The 17,387-nt window shown below is 41.7% G+C and overlaps 1 protein-coding gene across 3 annotated transcripts in view; it reads left to right on the top strand.

Moving 5' to 3' along the window:
* The window catches only part of timm50 (translocase of inner mitochondrial membrane 50 homolog (S. cerevisiae)), a 164,507-nt gene that overhangs the window by 113,689 nt on the left and 33,431 nt on the right, over positions 1-17,387 (top strand). For all 3 annotated transcript variants that reach the window (XM_072549212.1, XM_072549211.1, XM_072549213.1), the window contains 3 exons: positions 11,481-11,539; positions 12,785-12,904; positions 15,576-15,680. In XM_072549212.1, the coding sequence (XP_072405313.1) occupies positions 11,481-11,539; positions 12,785-12,904; positions 15,576-15,680 (284 nt within the window). The remainder of the gene's footprint in view (positions 1-11,480; positions 11,540-12,784; positions 12,905-15,575; positions 15,681-17,387) is intronic.

Here is a 17,387-nt window from a genome sequence, read left to right as displayed (position 1 = left end):
CTGGAGTGCAACACAGTAAAAGTGACAAGCATTGCACCTGATAGTAGAGAGTATCTGTCCTTCTTCAATGGTCATGCATGGACCTTGGTTTTTGCTTGGGGCCGAGCACAAGAGTGTCAGTAATCAAGGTGTATGAGGGGCTTTCTCTCTCTCTCTCTCTCTCTCTCTCTCTCTCTCTCTCTCTCTCTCTCTCTGTCTCTCTCTCTCTCTCTCTCTCTCTCTCTCTCTCTCTCTCTCTCTCTCTCTCTCTCTCTCTCTCTCTCTCTCTCTCTCCCCTCTGACTCCTTTCCTTTTGATTCCCTTCTCTTTTGTGCGTACACTCCATCTTTTTAAATCTCTTCTATGGTCATATATCCAACCCCCATCCCCCTTCATCCAATTCTTCTCTCACTCCACTTCTACCTCTCACTTTTTTTCCTCTGTTAACTATTTCCTTTCAGCACCAGTCACTCCGTAGCATAGTGAACACACTCCTGCCCTGCGTATCCTATCCCACTGTTCTTTGTCGCGCTTTATGCATTTCCCCCCTCTTCTCACGCTCTCATTCTTGCGCTCTTGTACGCATTGCTCCTCTCCAAACACAAGTTAACACCTGAAACTCTGTCCTGAATCATTAAGCAGTCATCTGGTTCAGCTGTTCCTCAGCATTAACATTAGAATAAAAAACAAATCAGGGATCATTCAGCAGGACTCCGAATGATTGATTAACACTTCTTTTTTTGTTTGAATAAGATCAGCCGCCAAAATGCTAATACTCACTCTCTGAGGAGCATTTAGTAATCATTGTGCAGTCAGTACTGCCAATCTGGCTCCTCCTCCTAGCCACACATGGAGGAAGAGAATGGCTCACAGAATCACCAGCTGTACCTAGATTAGCAGTATACTGCTCTCCATTGTCTGACGTGGACAATCGTATAAAACTCAGGCATTTCTGCTCAGATGGCTTAACCCTTTCACAGATGCCTTAAATTTATCAGCCATTTCCTTGTCCACTATGACTGAACCAGTTTGATTTTCCTAAGTAACAGGTTTCTTATCTGTCAAAGATTACTCTGGTTCTGGCACTCAAGGGTATTTAAGTAATTTTCAGAATTCATCATCGCTAGTGTCAGTGAGCTACTTGTGTGAAGGCATGACAGTTGACCGTGGTTCACAAACACGTATTGGCCAATGTGTCACTGTTCTCTTCAACACACATGATCAAGTTTCAATCTCATGACCTGTTTGCTATTGTAACCCCCAGTGTTTACTGCCAGTGCATAGCCAGTGTATCACCTTAATTTACCATTGGTACCAATGAAACTCTTGCTTGCACCTTCTGTACCCCAGTTGCTTCAAACTCTGCAGCTTGAATCCTCTGACATACAAAGACTGGCTCGCTTCTCATCAAGCTCCAATGATTCACATGCTGAAAGTAATTTTCTACAATACTGGTATCTACTTGGAAATGTAGAAAATTGCCGCACATGTCCACAAAAATCCGGACAAATCCAACATGGCCAGTTACTGCCAGTTGGTCTATTTTAGAATGATGGTAGGCGTTGTCACTGGTGCTATCAAGTAGATTTTGCTGAGCAATAACCTGTTCCACCAGAACTATTTGTGTTCTGATCTCATTATAGCCTTGATCCAAATATGTAGAAAAAAGCTGAAGTCCAGAGCTGAGGCAAGAGCAGTTCTCTAGACATCCAGGCAGTATTTGATGGAGTGTGGCATGAAGGAGCCCCAGAACAACTGGAGTCAATGGAATTTGAGGGGAATTTTCTCCACTTTCCGAATGAGTTTTGCAGTCCTGCTGAATGATCCCTGATTTGTTTTTTATTCTAATGTTAATGCTGAGAAGCAGCTGAACCAGATGACTGCTTAGTGGTTTGGTTGTTGGAGCTGAATATTTCAGTACCACAGAATTATTTGCAGAAGTTCTTCAGTGTAGTGACCTAAGCCCAACCATTTTCAGTTTCTTCAGCACTGACTTTCCCACCATCATTAAAGTCAGACGTGGAGGTGTTTGCTGAATGCACAATTTTTAGCAAGGAAGACCATGACCTAGTTGAATTATCGCTAGACTATTAATCCAGTGACCCAGATAATGTTGTGGGGACCCAGCTTTGAGTCCCACCACAGTAGATGGTGGAATTTTTAAATTCAATTTTTAAAAATCTGGAATTAAGAATCTCCTGATGACCATGAAACCATCGTCGATTGTTGGAAAAACCTATCTGGTTCACTGATGTCCTTGAGGGAAGGACATCTGCCATCCTCACCTGGTCTGGTCTACGTGTGACTCCAGACCCACAGCAACGTGGTTGACTCTCAATTGCCCTCTGAAATGGCCTTGCAAGCCATTCAGTTGTACCAGTTCCTACAAAGGCACTGAAATGAAACCAGATGGATCACTAGGCATTGATCTAGGCACCGGAAAAGACAACGGCAGAAACAGCTCTGTCAACTCTGCAAAGTCCTCCTTTCCAATACCTGGGGGCTAGTACCAAAATTGGGGAAGCTGTCTCTCAGACTAGTCAAGCAACACCTGACGTAGTTATATTCTCAGAATCATACCTTACAGACACTGTCACAGACGCCACCAGCAGGGCATCCAGCAGAGGCGGTGGCATATTAGTGTACAGTCAGGAGGGATTGCTCCCGGAGTCCTCAACATTGACTCCGGACCCCATGAAGTCTCATGGCTTCAGGTTAAACATGGGCAAGGAAACCCCTGCTGATTAACATGTTAATGTCCTCCCTCAGCTGCTGAATCAGTACTCTGCATGTTGAACAACACTGAGAGGAAGCACTGAGGATAGCAATGGCATAAAATGTACTCCGGGCAGAGGATTTCAATGTCCACCACCAAGTGGCTTGGCAGCAGTACTACTGATGGAGCTGGTCAGGTCCTAAAAGACATAGTTGCTAGACTGGGTAAGTGGCAGGTAGTGAGGGAACCAACAAGTGGAAAAAACATACTTGACCTCATCCTTACCAATCTGCCAGCTGCAAATGCATCTGTCCATGGCAGTATTGATAAGAGTGACCGTCACACACCCTGGTGGAGACGAAGTCCCACCTTCACATTGAGAATAACCTCCATTGTGTTGTGTGGCACTATCACTGTGCTAAATGGGACAAACCTCGAACAGATCTAGTCACTCAAGAACTGGGCATCCATGAGGCGCTGTGGGCTATTAGCAGCAGCAGAATTGTACTCCACAGTCTAACCTTACAGCTCGGCATATCCCCCACTCAACCATTACCATCAAGCCAGGGAATCAAACCTGGTTCAATGAAGTGTGCAGGAGAGCATGACAAGAACAGCACTAGGCATACCTGGTGATAAGGTGTCAACCTGCTGAAGCCATCAAACAGGACTACTTGCATGCCTAACAGCACAATCAGCCAGTGATAAACAGATTTAAGTGATCCCATGACCAACGGAACAGATCTAAGCTCTGCAGTCCTGCCATATCCAGTCGTGAATGGTGGGGGATGATTAAGTGATCCACCTCCACTGGAAGAGAAGGGTCCACAAATATCCCCATCCTCAATGATGGAAGAGCCCAGCAAGTCGGTGCAAAAGGTAAGGCTGAAGCTTTCGCAGCAATTTTCGGCCAGGACTGCGGAGGAGATGATCCATTTCTGCCTACCCAGTGGTACCCGGCAATGCTGATACCAGTTTTCAGCCAATTCAATTCACTCCACGTGATATCAAGAAACCGTTGCAGGCACTAAATACTTCAAAGGCTCCAGGCCCTGAAAACAGTCCAGCAATAGCAATGAAGACTTGTGCTCGAGAACTGGCCGCTCCCATTGCCAAGCTGTTCCAGTACAGTTAGAACAGAACACTGGCAACTACCCAACAGTAGGAAAAATTGCCCAAGCGTGTCCTCTACGTGAAAAGCAGGACAAATCCAACCCTGCCAATTGATCATCAGTAAGGTGATGGAAGATTTGATCGACAGTGTTATCAAACATCACCTGCTCAGCGATGCCCTGTTTGGGTTCTGCCAGGATCACTCCGCCCCTGATTTCAATATAGACTTGGTTCAAACAGGGACAAAAGAGATGAATTCCAGAGGTGAGTGTGACATCACGGAGCCCCAGCAAAACCGGAACTAATTGGGGATCTGTTGCGGTGGGGGGTGGAGAGAGCCGGTGAGCTATCCGGTGGCTAGTCATACTTGACACGTAAGATGGTCGTGGTTGTTTGAAGTCAGTTATCTCAGCTCCAGGACATCTCTGCTGGAGTTCCTCAGGGTAGTGTCCTAGGCCCAACTATCTTCATCTGCTTCATCAGTGACCCCTGTGATCAAACCTGTGGTCTCTACCACCTAGAAGGACAACTGCTATGAATGCATAGTAGGATCAGCTGCAAGTTCCCCTCCAAGCCCCTCTCCATACTGACATGAACTACATTGTAATTATTTCATTGTTGCTGAGTCAAAATCCTGGAACACTCTTCCTGACATCACTGTGAGTGTTCCTTCACCACATGGATTGCAGGTCACCAAGAACTTCTCAAAGACAATTAGGAATGGACAATAAATGCTGACTTAGCCAGCGATGCCCACATCTCATGAACGTATAAAAGTAATTTTCTTTATCCTCTGCTTGCCGTAGGCACTTCATAGATTTTATTGATATCAGTCTACGAAGCATCTATGAAAAAGATTTGCTGTACTCCAATTTCTGATGAGTTCCTCACCTCCACATTGGAGGCTGAACTTGGAGAATTCTTTCTCTGAGGCTAGTGATTCTTTGAAATTTTTTGCCTCCAAGAGTTGTGGAGATTGGGTTCATTAGGAACACTCAAGGCTGATACTGATTTTTTTTTAATCAAGAAGGATGTAGAGTGTTGTGGAGAAAAGGCAGGAAAATGGCATTGAGGATTATTAGGTTAGTTCTGATTTCATTGAGCGGCAGAGCAGATTCTTGAATTGAATGGTCCATATCTTATAAGGACATTAAATAGGAGCAGGAATAGATCAGTCATCCTCTCACTCCTGCCTGCCATTCTATACAATCATGCAAATGTGTCCAGGCCTCAACCTCTGTCATGGCAGCTTTTCATAGTCCTTAATTCCTCAATACACGTAGTTCCTCTATAACATGATGGTTACGTTTTTGTACTACCCCACATTATAGAAAAATCATGCTTTAGAAACAGTGAGTATTAGCAATGTAATCTTGTTACAGCCAGCACATATTTTAAAAGTTGAGCTTTAGAAAGTGTCCCCAATATGTCAATCGCAAATTCATGTAAACAAAACGCACATTATAGCAGAATGACGTGTATTTCAAAAATTTACCACCTCTTTAAATATCTTCTCAACCTATATCCTGTCAAGCACTCTAGATTGTATGCTTCAATGCGATTGAGTCCTTCATTCTTCGAAATGTTCTTGATTAAAGGTATAAACTGTTCTCAATATGTCAACCACTTCATTCCAGGAAGCAGCGCAGTCAATCATTTTGTTGAACTGCCTTCCGTATTGATATATTGTTCCTTAAATAAAGGTCCAAAACTATACACTATTATTTACATGTATTTGCACCAACACCATTTACAGTTATAACCAGACTTCCTTTTTTTTTTAAAACTCCAACCCCCTCTACTAATGACCAAAATTTCTGCATCTTTCTCCATTCTTGCTTTTCACATCTGTCTGATGTTTATTTATGTTGACTTTCTCTCATGCTTACTCTTCACTTCCTTTTTTTTTGCTTCTCACTTACCTTTGCATACCTTTTCACTCATCTCACATAATGAAATTTCCATTTAGTAGCAGTATGAGGAAGATGGGCCAGAGGTTGGACTCCTCAGTTCACAAGACATTCGAACAGAATTTCTGAAGAGAACAGCCTTTACATTCAGAATGGGGTTTCATTATCAGAGCTTTCAAATGAGTATGGGGCAATGGACTTGGGTATAGAGTGGGAGCAGGTACTTTAAAGAACACAAGTGCAGGAAACTGACTAGCTCCCTCCTGTTAGGGTGAAAGGGAAGGCTGGTAAGTATTGAGAAGTATTGATGACTAAAGAGATTGAGGGTTTGGTTAAGAAAAAACAAGGAAGCATATGTCATTTATAGACAGGATAGATCAAGTGAATTCTTATAGTATTAAGGATTGTACTGAAGAGGGAAATCGGGAGGACAAAAAGGGGACATGAGATGGCTTTGGCAAATAGAATTAAGGAGAATCCAAAGGATTTTTATAAATACATTAAGGGCAAAAGGGTAACTAGGGTGAGAATAGGTCCCCTCAAAGATCAGCAAGGAGCCACAGAAAATGGGGGAGATACTAAATGAATATTTTGCATCAGTATTTACTGTGGAAAAGGATATGAAAGATATAGACTGCAGGGAAATAGATGGTGACGTCTTGCAAAATGTCCAGATTATAGAGGAGGGAAGTGCTGGATGTCTTAACGGTTAAAGGTGGATAACTACCCAGGACCTGATCAGGTGTACCCAAGAACTCTGTGGAGAGCTAGAGAAGTGATTGCTGGGCCTCTCGCTGAGATATTTGTATCATCGATAGTCACAGGTGAGGTACCGGAAGACTGGAGGTTGGAGGTAAGGACATGCCAGGATTCTATAGGGCAGTGAGCCTGATGTTGGTGGTGGGCAAGTTGTTGGAGGGAATCCTGAGGGACAGGATGTACATGTATTTGGAAAGGCAAGGACTGATTAGGGGTAGTCAGCGTGGCTTTGTGCATGGGAAATCATGTCTCACAAACTTGATTGAGTTTTTTGAAGAAGTAACAAAGAAGATTAATGAGGGCAGAGCAGTAGATGTGATCTATAAGGACTTCAGTAAGGCATTTGACAAGGTTCCCCATGGGAGACTGGTTAGCAAGGTGAGATCTCATGGAATACAGGGAGAACTAGCCATTTGGATACAGAACCGGCTCAAAGGTAGAAGACAGAGGGTGGTAGTGGAGGGTTGTTTTTCAGATTTGAAGGCCTATGACCAGTGGAGTGCCACAAGGATCTGCGCTGGGTCCACTACTTTTCTTCATTTATATAAATGATTTGGATGTGAGCTTAAGAGGTGTAGTTGTAAGTTTGCAGATGGCACCAAAATTGGAGGTGTAGTGGACAGTGAAGATGGTTACCTTTGATTATAATGGGATCTTGATTAGATGGGCCACTGGGCTGAGGAGTGGCAGATCGAATTTAATTTAGATAAATGTGAGGTGTTGCATTTTGAGAAAGCAAATCTTAGCAAAAGTTATATATTTAATGGTAAGGTCCATGGGAGTATTGCTGAACAAAGAGACCTTGGAGTATGGCTTCATAGCTCCTTCAAAGTAGAGTCACAGGTTGATAGGATAGTGAAGACACTTGGTAAGCTTTCCTTTATTGGTCAGAGTATTGAGTACAGGAGTTGGGAGGTCATGTTGCGCTGTACAGGACATTGGTTCGGCCACTTTTGGAAAATTGCATGCAGTTCTGGTCTCCTTCCTAGTGGAAGGATGTTGTGAAACTTGAAAGGGTTCAGAAGAGATTTACGAGGATGTTACCAAGGTTGGAGGATTTGAGCTATAGGGAGAGGCTGAACAGGCTGGGGCTGTTTTCCCTGGAGTGTCGGAGGCTGCGGGATGATCTATTAGAGGTTTATAAAATAGTGAGGGGCATGGATAGGGTAAAGAGGCAAAATGTTTCCGAGAGGTGGAGGAATCCCGAACTCGAGGGCATAGGTTTAGGGTGAGAGGAGAAAGATATAAAAAGAGACCTACGGGACAACATTTTCACACAGAGGGTGGTATGTGTATGGAATGAGCTGCCAGAGGAAGTGGTGGAGGTTGGTACAATTGCAACATTTAAGAGGCATTTGGATGGGTATAGGAATAGGAAGGGTTTGGAGGGATATGGGTGTTGGCAGGTAGGACTAAATTGGGTTGGGATAACTGGTCGGCATGGACGAGTTGGACTGAAGGGTCTGTTTCCGTGCTGTACATCTCTATGACTTTGGGGCTCTGAGCGTTTCAAACTAAACAACGCTGTTAGTTGTTAAGTCGCTCATTCTGGAAAGTGCATGTTTAGTGGGGATGCAGAATTGTCATTGATCTTCAAATCCCCTTTTGTAATCATTGTCAACCCAAACCAAATGTCAAGAAGTCTTTTTAAAATAAATTTATAGGATGTGGGCGTCACTGGCTCGACCAATATTTATTGTCCATCCTAAATTAAGATCTGCTGAGACATTGGAAAGTGACTGCTCCCTTTGGATCACTGCTGAGAAGGAAAAATGAGAATAGAATGTGGTCAAAAGTATTTGGCATAGAATAACTTTGTTGAGGTTCAGCACACTTACATTTGTTTTTATAGGTTTATGGTATATTTAGTCACCTGTGCATTGACCTATTGTGATTATTATCAAGCTCTGTGTCAAGATAATGGATAACTAGAAGTGTGTCAGAAAAGTGGTGATTGTTTGGGAAGGTTATTTGAGATTATGATCTCAAAACTTGCTGCTGTACTTCTGTTCATTTTCAACATTCAAAAGTAAAACAATGCATGAAAGTCGAGGCAAAATTGGATGATTCACATGGGGGAGAAAATGAGTGCATATTTTGAAGCTCACCTTGAAGTTAAATTTTATTTAGTGTGAAATACCAAAATTTCAATTGGTGGCTGCATGGAGTTGTTTTAGATATTTTGTAAATTGTTCTAAATCTGATCATAGCACTTTTTTCCGACCAGAATTTCCTTTTGCTGCTTAAACTGAAAATACACCAATTATTTCTGACCTCCCATTTTCATTTGTGTTAGTTTCTCTCCAAAACCTAGCTGAAGTGGCTATTTATGATTTGCAGTCCTAGGTAATGCATACATCATACCCTTCAGTATCTTGCTGAAGTGGCTGTTGTTTGTGTTAGCTTTGGCCATGAGAGTCCAGTGTTATTGACCGCCAATGTGTGAAGCTATGCAGCCAGCCCAAAGTAAATTTACTAGTTTGCTAAGACCACCACCAAGAAGGTCTATTCTCGACACTAGGTGTACTCAGGCAGGTGGTTTTAATAAATCCAGTACATTTCTCTGGATTGGTAGCAGCTGTATGACTATCTTGAGTCATCAGCATGAAAGCCCAATGTAAAATCAACTTTAGAAATTCTGGGCGCAGAATTCACTCTCCACTCTCTATTTCAGAGAATCTTGTCTTTTTCAAAAGCTGTTTCAGTCCTTCTCAAGATATTGGCTCCTGTTGAAAATCCTACTGCCACCACAGCTGAACCCAATTTTGTTCTCAATCAAGTAGGTTTCTAATGGCAGTTTTAATTGCGAAAATGTTGACTGTGGCTGTGTGTATTGAGATCAAACTTGCGTTTGGAAAGCACAAAAGCAAAGTACTGCAGGTCTGGATGTTTAAACAGCAAAAGTTAGAAATATTAAGCAAGTCGCAGACCTTTCAACACAACTGGGACAAGTTATTGGTACGTACTCCTTTTGGCTGTGTTCCATTAATTGTTTTTTGTTATTTAATGCTTTCTGTCCTACTGTTTTCTTCTTTTACCACGTTTCCCACTATACTTGCTTCATTTCTAACTTTCTCACTTCTAAAGACTTAAAAGGTCTGATGTGAGATCGCCACTGACATCCACAAAACTGGCAGATAATGTTGTCATCATTGGAACCTTTGCGACTGTGCCATCTCTGGCTGTTTTCTGTGTATGTTGGATATTACTGGTCTAACATCAACAATAAAACTAAGCACTCTGAACCTTTTCTTCTGGAGAAGGGTGACTCAACCTGAAATGTTAATTCTGATTTCTCTGTACAGATGCCACCAGACTTGCTGAGCTTTTCCAGCAATTTCTATTTTGTTTCTGATTCACAGCTCTTTTGGTTTTTACTTTGGACCATATTTCATTGTTAGTAATGCAGAAGCTTATTCCATTTTTTGTCTTAAGATGTCCTTGTATTGTTTGTGCTAACCACCTTGATTTCATTTACCCTGAGATAGTTCCCCGTAGATTATCTGCTTTGGGATTCTGTTTTTGCCAGTATGGGAGACATGGTCTGGACTTTCTGAAGTGTTTTCTCCATGCGATTGAGCCATCACAATGCTAGACCTTATTTATAATTTTGTTCTGCCATTGAATTCTTGTTTTGGACTTTATTTAATGGGAACATTCCAGAGTTTTGGTATGGCTGTAATTGCTGATCTAGGATGCTGCATTAAAGAGGCATAGAGTCATACAGCGTGGAAACAGACCCTTCGGTCCAACCAGTCCATGCTGAACATAATCCCGAACTAAACTAGTCCCACCTGCCTGCTCCTATCCAAGTGTCTTTTAAACATTGTAATTGTACCTACGTCCACTATCTCCTCAGGAAGTTCATTCCACATGCAGACCACTGTTTGTGTAAAAAAATTTTGACTCTTAAAAGCTTTTTAAAAATCTCTCTCCTCTTGCCTTAAAAACATGCACCCAACTCTTGAAATTCTCCATCTTGGGGAAAAGACAACTACCATCAACTCTATCTGTACCGCTCATTATTTTATAAACTTCTATCAGGTTGCCTCTCAACCTCCTATGCTCCAGTGAAAAAAGTCCAGCCTTTCTTTATAATTCAAATCATTCATACCCAGCAATGTCCTGTTAAATCTTTTCTGAATCCTCTCCAGCTTAATAATATCCTTCCTATAATTGGGTGACCAGTCTTTGTGGGTTTTTTATATTCTGTCTGATCTTCTGACCTGCCACCTCTCTTTTGTTGTGGTTCTGTTTGCCGAGCTGGGAATTTGTCTTGCAAACGTTTCGTCCCCTGTCTAGGTGGCATCCTCAGTGCTTGGGAGCCTCCTGTGAAGCGCTTCTGTGCTGTTTCCTCCGGCATTTATAGTGGCCTGTCTCTGCCGCTTCCGGTTGTCAGTTCGAGCTGTCCGCTGTAGTGGCCGGTATATTGGGTCCAGGTCGATGTGTTTGATAGAGTCTGTGGATGAGTGCCATGCCTCTAGGAATTCCCTGGCTGTTCTCTGTTTGGCTTGCCCTATAATGGTAGTGTTGTCCCAGTCGAATTCACGTTGCTTGTCATCTGTGTGTGTGGCTACTAAGGATAGCTGGTCGTGTCGTTTCGTGGCTAGTTGGTGTTCGTGTATACGGATCGTTAACTGTCTTCCTGTTTGTCCAATGTAGTGTTTTGTGCAGTCCTTGCATGGGATTTTGTACACTACATTAGTTTTGCTCATGTTGGGTATCGGGTCCTTCGTTCTGGTGAGTTGTTGTCTGAGCGTGGCTGTTGGTTTGTGTGCTGTTTGTCTAAGTTGCCCATTATGTATTCTTACATAATGGTTAGATCGTATGGAAGTAGGCCATTCGGTTTTGAGTGATCTGTGCCATCCCCTGACATGGGTACAAGTTTATGAGGTCATCACTATAGCCTCATTGAAAAATGATGGACAGTTAATTTAGAGAAAAAGTGCCTTAAACGTTTGTGAATAAGTTCAACTCAAAAAATTTTTTTTAATGCTTTGCAGATCCTCCTATCGTACAGCAATTGCGAAGAACATATCGCTACTTCAAAGATTACAGGCAGGTGGGTGTATCCAGAATATGCAGTATGCACAGCAGATCTTTCTGCTGTCATAGAGTCATAAAGATCATGCAGTGTGTCATGGTACACCTATTCATTGACCTGTAGGTGCCGTATAAAGTGTCTCCATGATGAGGTATCCTTCTGTCCAAATCAACTGGCAAGTTTTTAATGCCACAAACACATATCCTTAAAATTGGTGGGAAGCTGTTGTTCAGTTGCAAACATTTGATAGATTGAGACTTGATATGTGACAGGTTACCACATAGAAGTTGGGCACACTGGTCTCAACTTCCATGTTACCTCATGCTGCAAAATTTTGTCAAAGCTCTTCATCTCCTATCCAATTCATGAATTTAGCAAACTACTGCATTCACTGAGGTAATAAGTGATTGTTAATCAGTTCTCACTTTCAACCCACGTAGTACAATTGGATCTTGGTGTTCTGAATTTCTGGGGAATTAAAACTTATTGGAAGCTGTTTTGCCAGTTGATCTGTTTCTTATGATCTGTATCTGAGTCTGTTATGGTATGCAGTCATCAAAACCAGCAATAACGTTTTCTTTTGTTGCTGGATGTTGTCGCACTTTGGTAGGTATGCATTGGGATAGGGAGTGGAATCTGTGAAAATGTTAAAATGAATGCTTCATTAATGCATTGTAACCAATGCCACTGATAATAAAGTTGAAGTGAACCAAGTGATGCTGATATTGGGGCTTCCCTGAAGTTTTGGTTGAAAGGAAATGCATTTAAGCTCAGATATGTAAACCACATACTGACCAGTAGACTGGGCTGAAAACTAGGCCTAAAAATGCACAAAATAGTATCCCTGCCATCCAAATCTGAGCAGTTGCTGCTGGAGGCAAAGGGCAGAACCAGCTGACTGCCACGTTGTTGCTTCACCTCCACAAATAATGGAATATTAAGATTACTTGTGTTGGCATTGGTGGATATTAAGATCTTGCTGTGTTTGGTTGACCTTCAGTATATGTTGAGGTTCAGGTGTGTAGTAATCCCCTGGCAGCTGGGGCTGGACTTGCATGCAACAGATTTGTGAATGCAACAATAGAAAACCAGTAGCACTGAGGTTGTCATCAATAGGTGGGTGGGAAGCTCTGAAAAGAAATCTTCCTTTCCCTGCCACTTTAGACTGATCAAAGTATTTTTTTTACAAATTTGCCCTTGTAATATAAGCTGTTGCATGTTTCTTTGATCTGATTCTTTTCTTTTATTCCTTTCTTTCCCCAGATGATAATTGAGCCCACCAGTCAGAAGTTGTTGCCAGACCCCCTTAAAGAGCCATATTACCAGCCACCGTATACTGTTGTGTTAGAGCTAACAGATGTGCTTTTGCACCCAGAGTGGTCGGTAAGTCTCTCTACACCTGGCCATACAGCGCCTCTTGGTAGTGTTCACCGCAGTGAATGCATTTGCAACAAACAGTGGATTTGAGAAGATACATTAAAGGAGAAGGGAAGTCCAAGGATGATAATTCTGTTGAAAGTATTCCTTTATTCCTGTTTTTTTAAAAACTTTTCTAGTTTAGTTTTAAACCATTGTCGCTGAAACGTTTTATCTGGTAATTTACCTGATTGTTTCTTTGTTTATTTTTGAGGACTTGATTCACAAATTGGCTCTGCACTACCTAACATTGTCGTGGTAGTCTGTACTTCACAAATTCTTTCTGGCTCCTGATGTTCTGAAAAGTACCAAGTTATTTCCTTAAAAGTTGATTTGAATTTTTTTTACATACATGGAAACTATTTCAGATCACAAGAGAATACCTACATCTTACAACTTTCCTTTTTGCTAATTCTGTTTCTGCGCTGCCTTGAGGCATTGCTTCATATTGAGGTGTCTCAGTCACTGCCTCCACTCTCCTTACTTTGCCAAAATTCTCATTCTTTGTGTATTAAGCCAATCGTTTTGCATGTTAGCAGTCTTCTGTTGGCTCCTGGGTACATCTCTCTGGAGTCTGCTCTAAACTCTCAACCAGTGGCACATGTGAAATGTTTTGGTGTTTTGGAGTAGGAAGCAAGGCTGCTTTTATCTGTCTCCTGCACCTACAGAGGCCTTGAGAACAATTTACCAGGCCCAACTTCCAACCAGTGTTAAACTCTGAATTGCTTGTCGACATGGATGATGCAGTTGCTACTCCTTGAGTTAGTGCACTTAAGTGTTTCATTGTATCTGATGAAGCTCACACCTGTTGAGTAGGCAGTCCCTTGTAATGTGAACACCTGAATACAGAGCAGGTGGTTGAAAGGAGCTGAGAACTTCCCATATGGTATTCCTCAGAGCAGAGAGACTGCAGTGATATGTATTACACTGTCTTTCTGCTACGTAAAGATCTAATGAAAGCATTTGCCCCTGGGTGAAATGAGTTTTTTTTTCTTTATTATTTAATGTTGCTGAAAATGCGTCTTTATTGTGTTGTCTTTGTATGGACAGTTTAAAAATTATTGTAGTTTCGGTCCATTGCTTTTCAGACATGTCGTGAGCCATGTGGAGCCATTCCATCTGATTACATTGCACCACTTGCCTTTGGGGTTCAAATTGGATCTGTTCACACAGCAAGGCTCCACTTCAAAGGGTTGACTTGTATAGTCTTTTTGTATGTTAAATGCAAAGGGATAATTTTCTTAAAACGTAGTCCACCTTATCTCACCATCCAGTGTTTCACCTATTGTTTATACCACTTGGATTTTATTTCCCTTGATTTATTTAAAACTTGACGAATCTGGATATCTAGAGATAAGACATCTGATAAGGAATTTTGTGACTTTATAAGATGATAAAGTGAGAACTCCAAAACATCGCTGTGATATTGCAGTCCACCTTGGCTGGTTGTGTTACATAAACTCTGGTTAAAGCTGTGTAATGGTGCTTTGTGTGTTGATTGTCTATGCAAAAGATGTCTAAGCTGTGGCTCTTGTGCCTAAGCACTTCAGTCTTTGAAGCCAAAGCTGTTTGTTTATTTTTGCATTTGTCGTTTTTTCTCTGACATGCATCTCATTTGTCCCATTTGAATTTCATGCCTGAACAGTCAAGAAAGGAAAGTTAGCTTTGTAGTCTACTAGATGGGCGATTTTAATCGGCAAATCAAGACTTGGTATCTGTGTCTTGAAAAAAAATGCAGATTAATAGCAATTTGAATTTAGATGTCATGTTTGGCTATCAAGGAATAGAATTCCTACAGTGTGCAATCAGGCCATTCAGCACATCGACACTGACTCTCCGAAGAGCATTTCATTCAGTTGCACCCCTCTACCCTATCTCTATAACCCTATATTTCCCATGGCTAATCCACTTAGCCTGCACATCCCTGGACACTATGGGCAATGTAGCATGGTCAATCTACCTAATTTGCACATCTTTGGACTGTGGGAGGAAACATACCCAGGCACAGGGAGAATGTGCAAACTCCACGCAGTCACCTAAGGCTGGAATTGGACCTGGGTCGCTGGCTCTATGAAACAGCAGTGCTAACGGTGAAACACAGCTTAATGAAATGCACCAAGTGACCCATAAAAACAAAGCTTGATTGCTTCTGGTCTTTATCTACATTTGTCCCCTGTCACCAGCTAGCCTGTGTAATCCTGTTGCAATTTAACAATATCCCTTGAATCTTACTTTTGTGTTGCCAAATCTAGATTATTTGAGACAGCTGTTGCTTTCAGAGGTAACTATTGCTACTAATACTCTACGCAAGTAACAAGGTAACCTGTTTTAGTGATACTGATTTAAGGAATGAATGTTGGCTTGGGCACCAGTGTACTCTCTTATTTTCAGTTGAGATCTTTTACTTCCGCTGGATTGGAGAGACAGTCCTTGGTTTTAATGTCCCTTGCAAAAGACTGCAGTTCTGACACTGCAACCCTCCCTCTGCCTTGATCTGAAGATTAATTTCAATTGCTTCACTACTGTCTAGATTGATCGATCTTCAAACTTCAAAGAGTGCTAGCATTGAGCCAAAACACTAAGCGTTTTATTGATGATTTTTTAATTGACTCACTCTGTCCCTTATCTTTTTTTTAAGTTAGTCACAGGTTGGAGATTTAAGAAAAGGCCAGGAATAGACTACCTTTTCCAGCAGTTGGCACCATTGTATGAAATTGTTATCTTCACCACTGAAACGGGCATGGTGAGTTTTGTTTATCCGCTGATTTTGCATCATATGTTTCAATATACATGAAGATCTCTTCATGTTGATTTTTTTTTCTCCTTTCATCTTGTTCACATGGATCAGCCAGTGTGTAAGTGAGCAAAGAACAGCAAGGTACCAGGAGCAGTCTGAAATCCCCGAATGAGCTGCTATCACCTGGAATGTGAATTAGTTAGGAAAGGTGAACTATTGGATTTGCTTTAAAGGGAACCAGTTGCTATTCAAAACTGTAAAGTAACCACGTTATTATGATTTCTAATTTCTGAATAGCATAGTTGCAAAATATATATAATTGCGATACTGGATGTAACCAGTCTGCTAAATCTTAATTTGATTACAGTTATGTGGTTATGTCATGTTCTAAAAGAAACAATTAAATTTAACTATAAATACTTCAAAAATCAAACTCTTTGAGACACTAATTTGCTGGGCTTTGCAACTCTTAAATATGCAGTAGGGGAGTGTGTTTACATTTTAACAGCTGCAATTAACAGCAAGTGAGCAGTTTCAGGTATATCTTTGCCATGACAGGTGGTTGAGGCCAAAACCTTGCTTTCGAGAAGGATTTTGATAGAATTCTAAGGGATAATGGGATTATAGGGTATGGGAAGAGAGCAGAATCAGAGTGCTGACTTGGATGATCAGTCTGACCACATTGAATGGCAGAGCGAGATCGAAGTGCCAAAGGGCCAAATCCAGATCCTATTTTGTGTTTCACCAATTGTAATTATAAGTACAAGTGTTCAAATTCATTTTCCCACCTTTTGGCAGAGTCTCATTGGCTCTACTACTAGATTCACAAGCTCCTCTTTAGCCTGGCATTTGAATAGGATAGGTGGTAGGTAAATATGAAGTGGGAAGAAGCAGCATCTGAAGCCAAAACAGAAATTTCTGGAAGAGCTCAGCCGGTCTGGCAGCATCTGTGTAGACAAAGCAGAATTAACATTTTGCGTCTTAGTCAAATAGATGTACAGCACAACCTAATCTAGTCCCACTTGCCAACGCCCATATCCCTCCAAACCCTTCCAATTCATTCTATCCATCTAGATGCCTTTGAAATGTTGCACCCTTCATCAGAACTTGGAAACAAAGACAGAAATTGCTGGAAAAACTGATTTCTAGCATCTGCAGCTCTTTTTCTTGGTTTGGAAGTACCATCAGATCAGTGCAGAGCCACTGTCCTCCCAAAGAGTACTGCAGTCTCTTAAATATAGCCATGTAATACAAGCCTATTTGCTTAAGATAATTCGAGTAGACAGTCAGATAATTTAAAAATCTGTTAATAATGTGCTTTGGGCATTGATGTTGAAAATGATGTTGCAGTGTTCCATGCAGTTGATGAGCTAGGAACAAAGGCTGAGTGTGCTATATGAGGAAAGTTTACTTAAATTGGAATTAAACCATCAGGGTAAAAGTGAGGACTGCAGGTGTTGGGGATCAGAGTCGAGAGTATGGTGCTAGAAAAGGACAGCAGGTCGGGCAGCATCCGAGGAACAGAAGAATCGACGTTTCGGACAAAAATCCCTTCACCAGAAATGAGGCTCTGACCCCTCTCCCGTTTTCTCATCGCCCCCTCTGCTCACAGCCTTATTCCTGATGAAGGGCTTTTGCCCTAAACTTCGATTCTTCTGCTCCTCAGATGCTGCCTGATCTGCTCTGCTTTTCCAGCACCACACACTCGAATTA

The sequence above is a fragment of the Chiloscyllium punctatum genome, chromosome 29 (assembly GCF_047496795.1).
Source record: "Chiloscyllium punctatum isolate Juve2018m chromosome 29, sChiPun1.3, whole genome shotgun sequence".
In the NCBI taxonomy this organism is placed as follows: Eukaryota; Metazoa; Chordata; class Chondrichthyes; order Orectolobiformes; family Hemiscylliidae; genus Chiloscyllium; species Chiloscyllium punctatum.
Note: the sequence above shows the minus strand (reverse complement) of the source record. Positions and strands in the feature narration are given on the sequence as shown.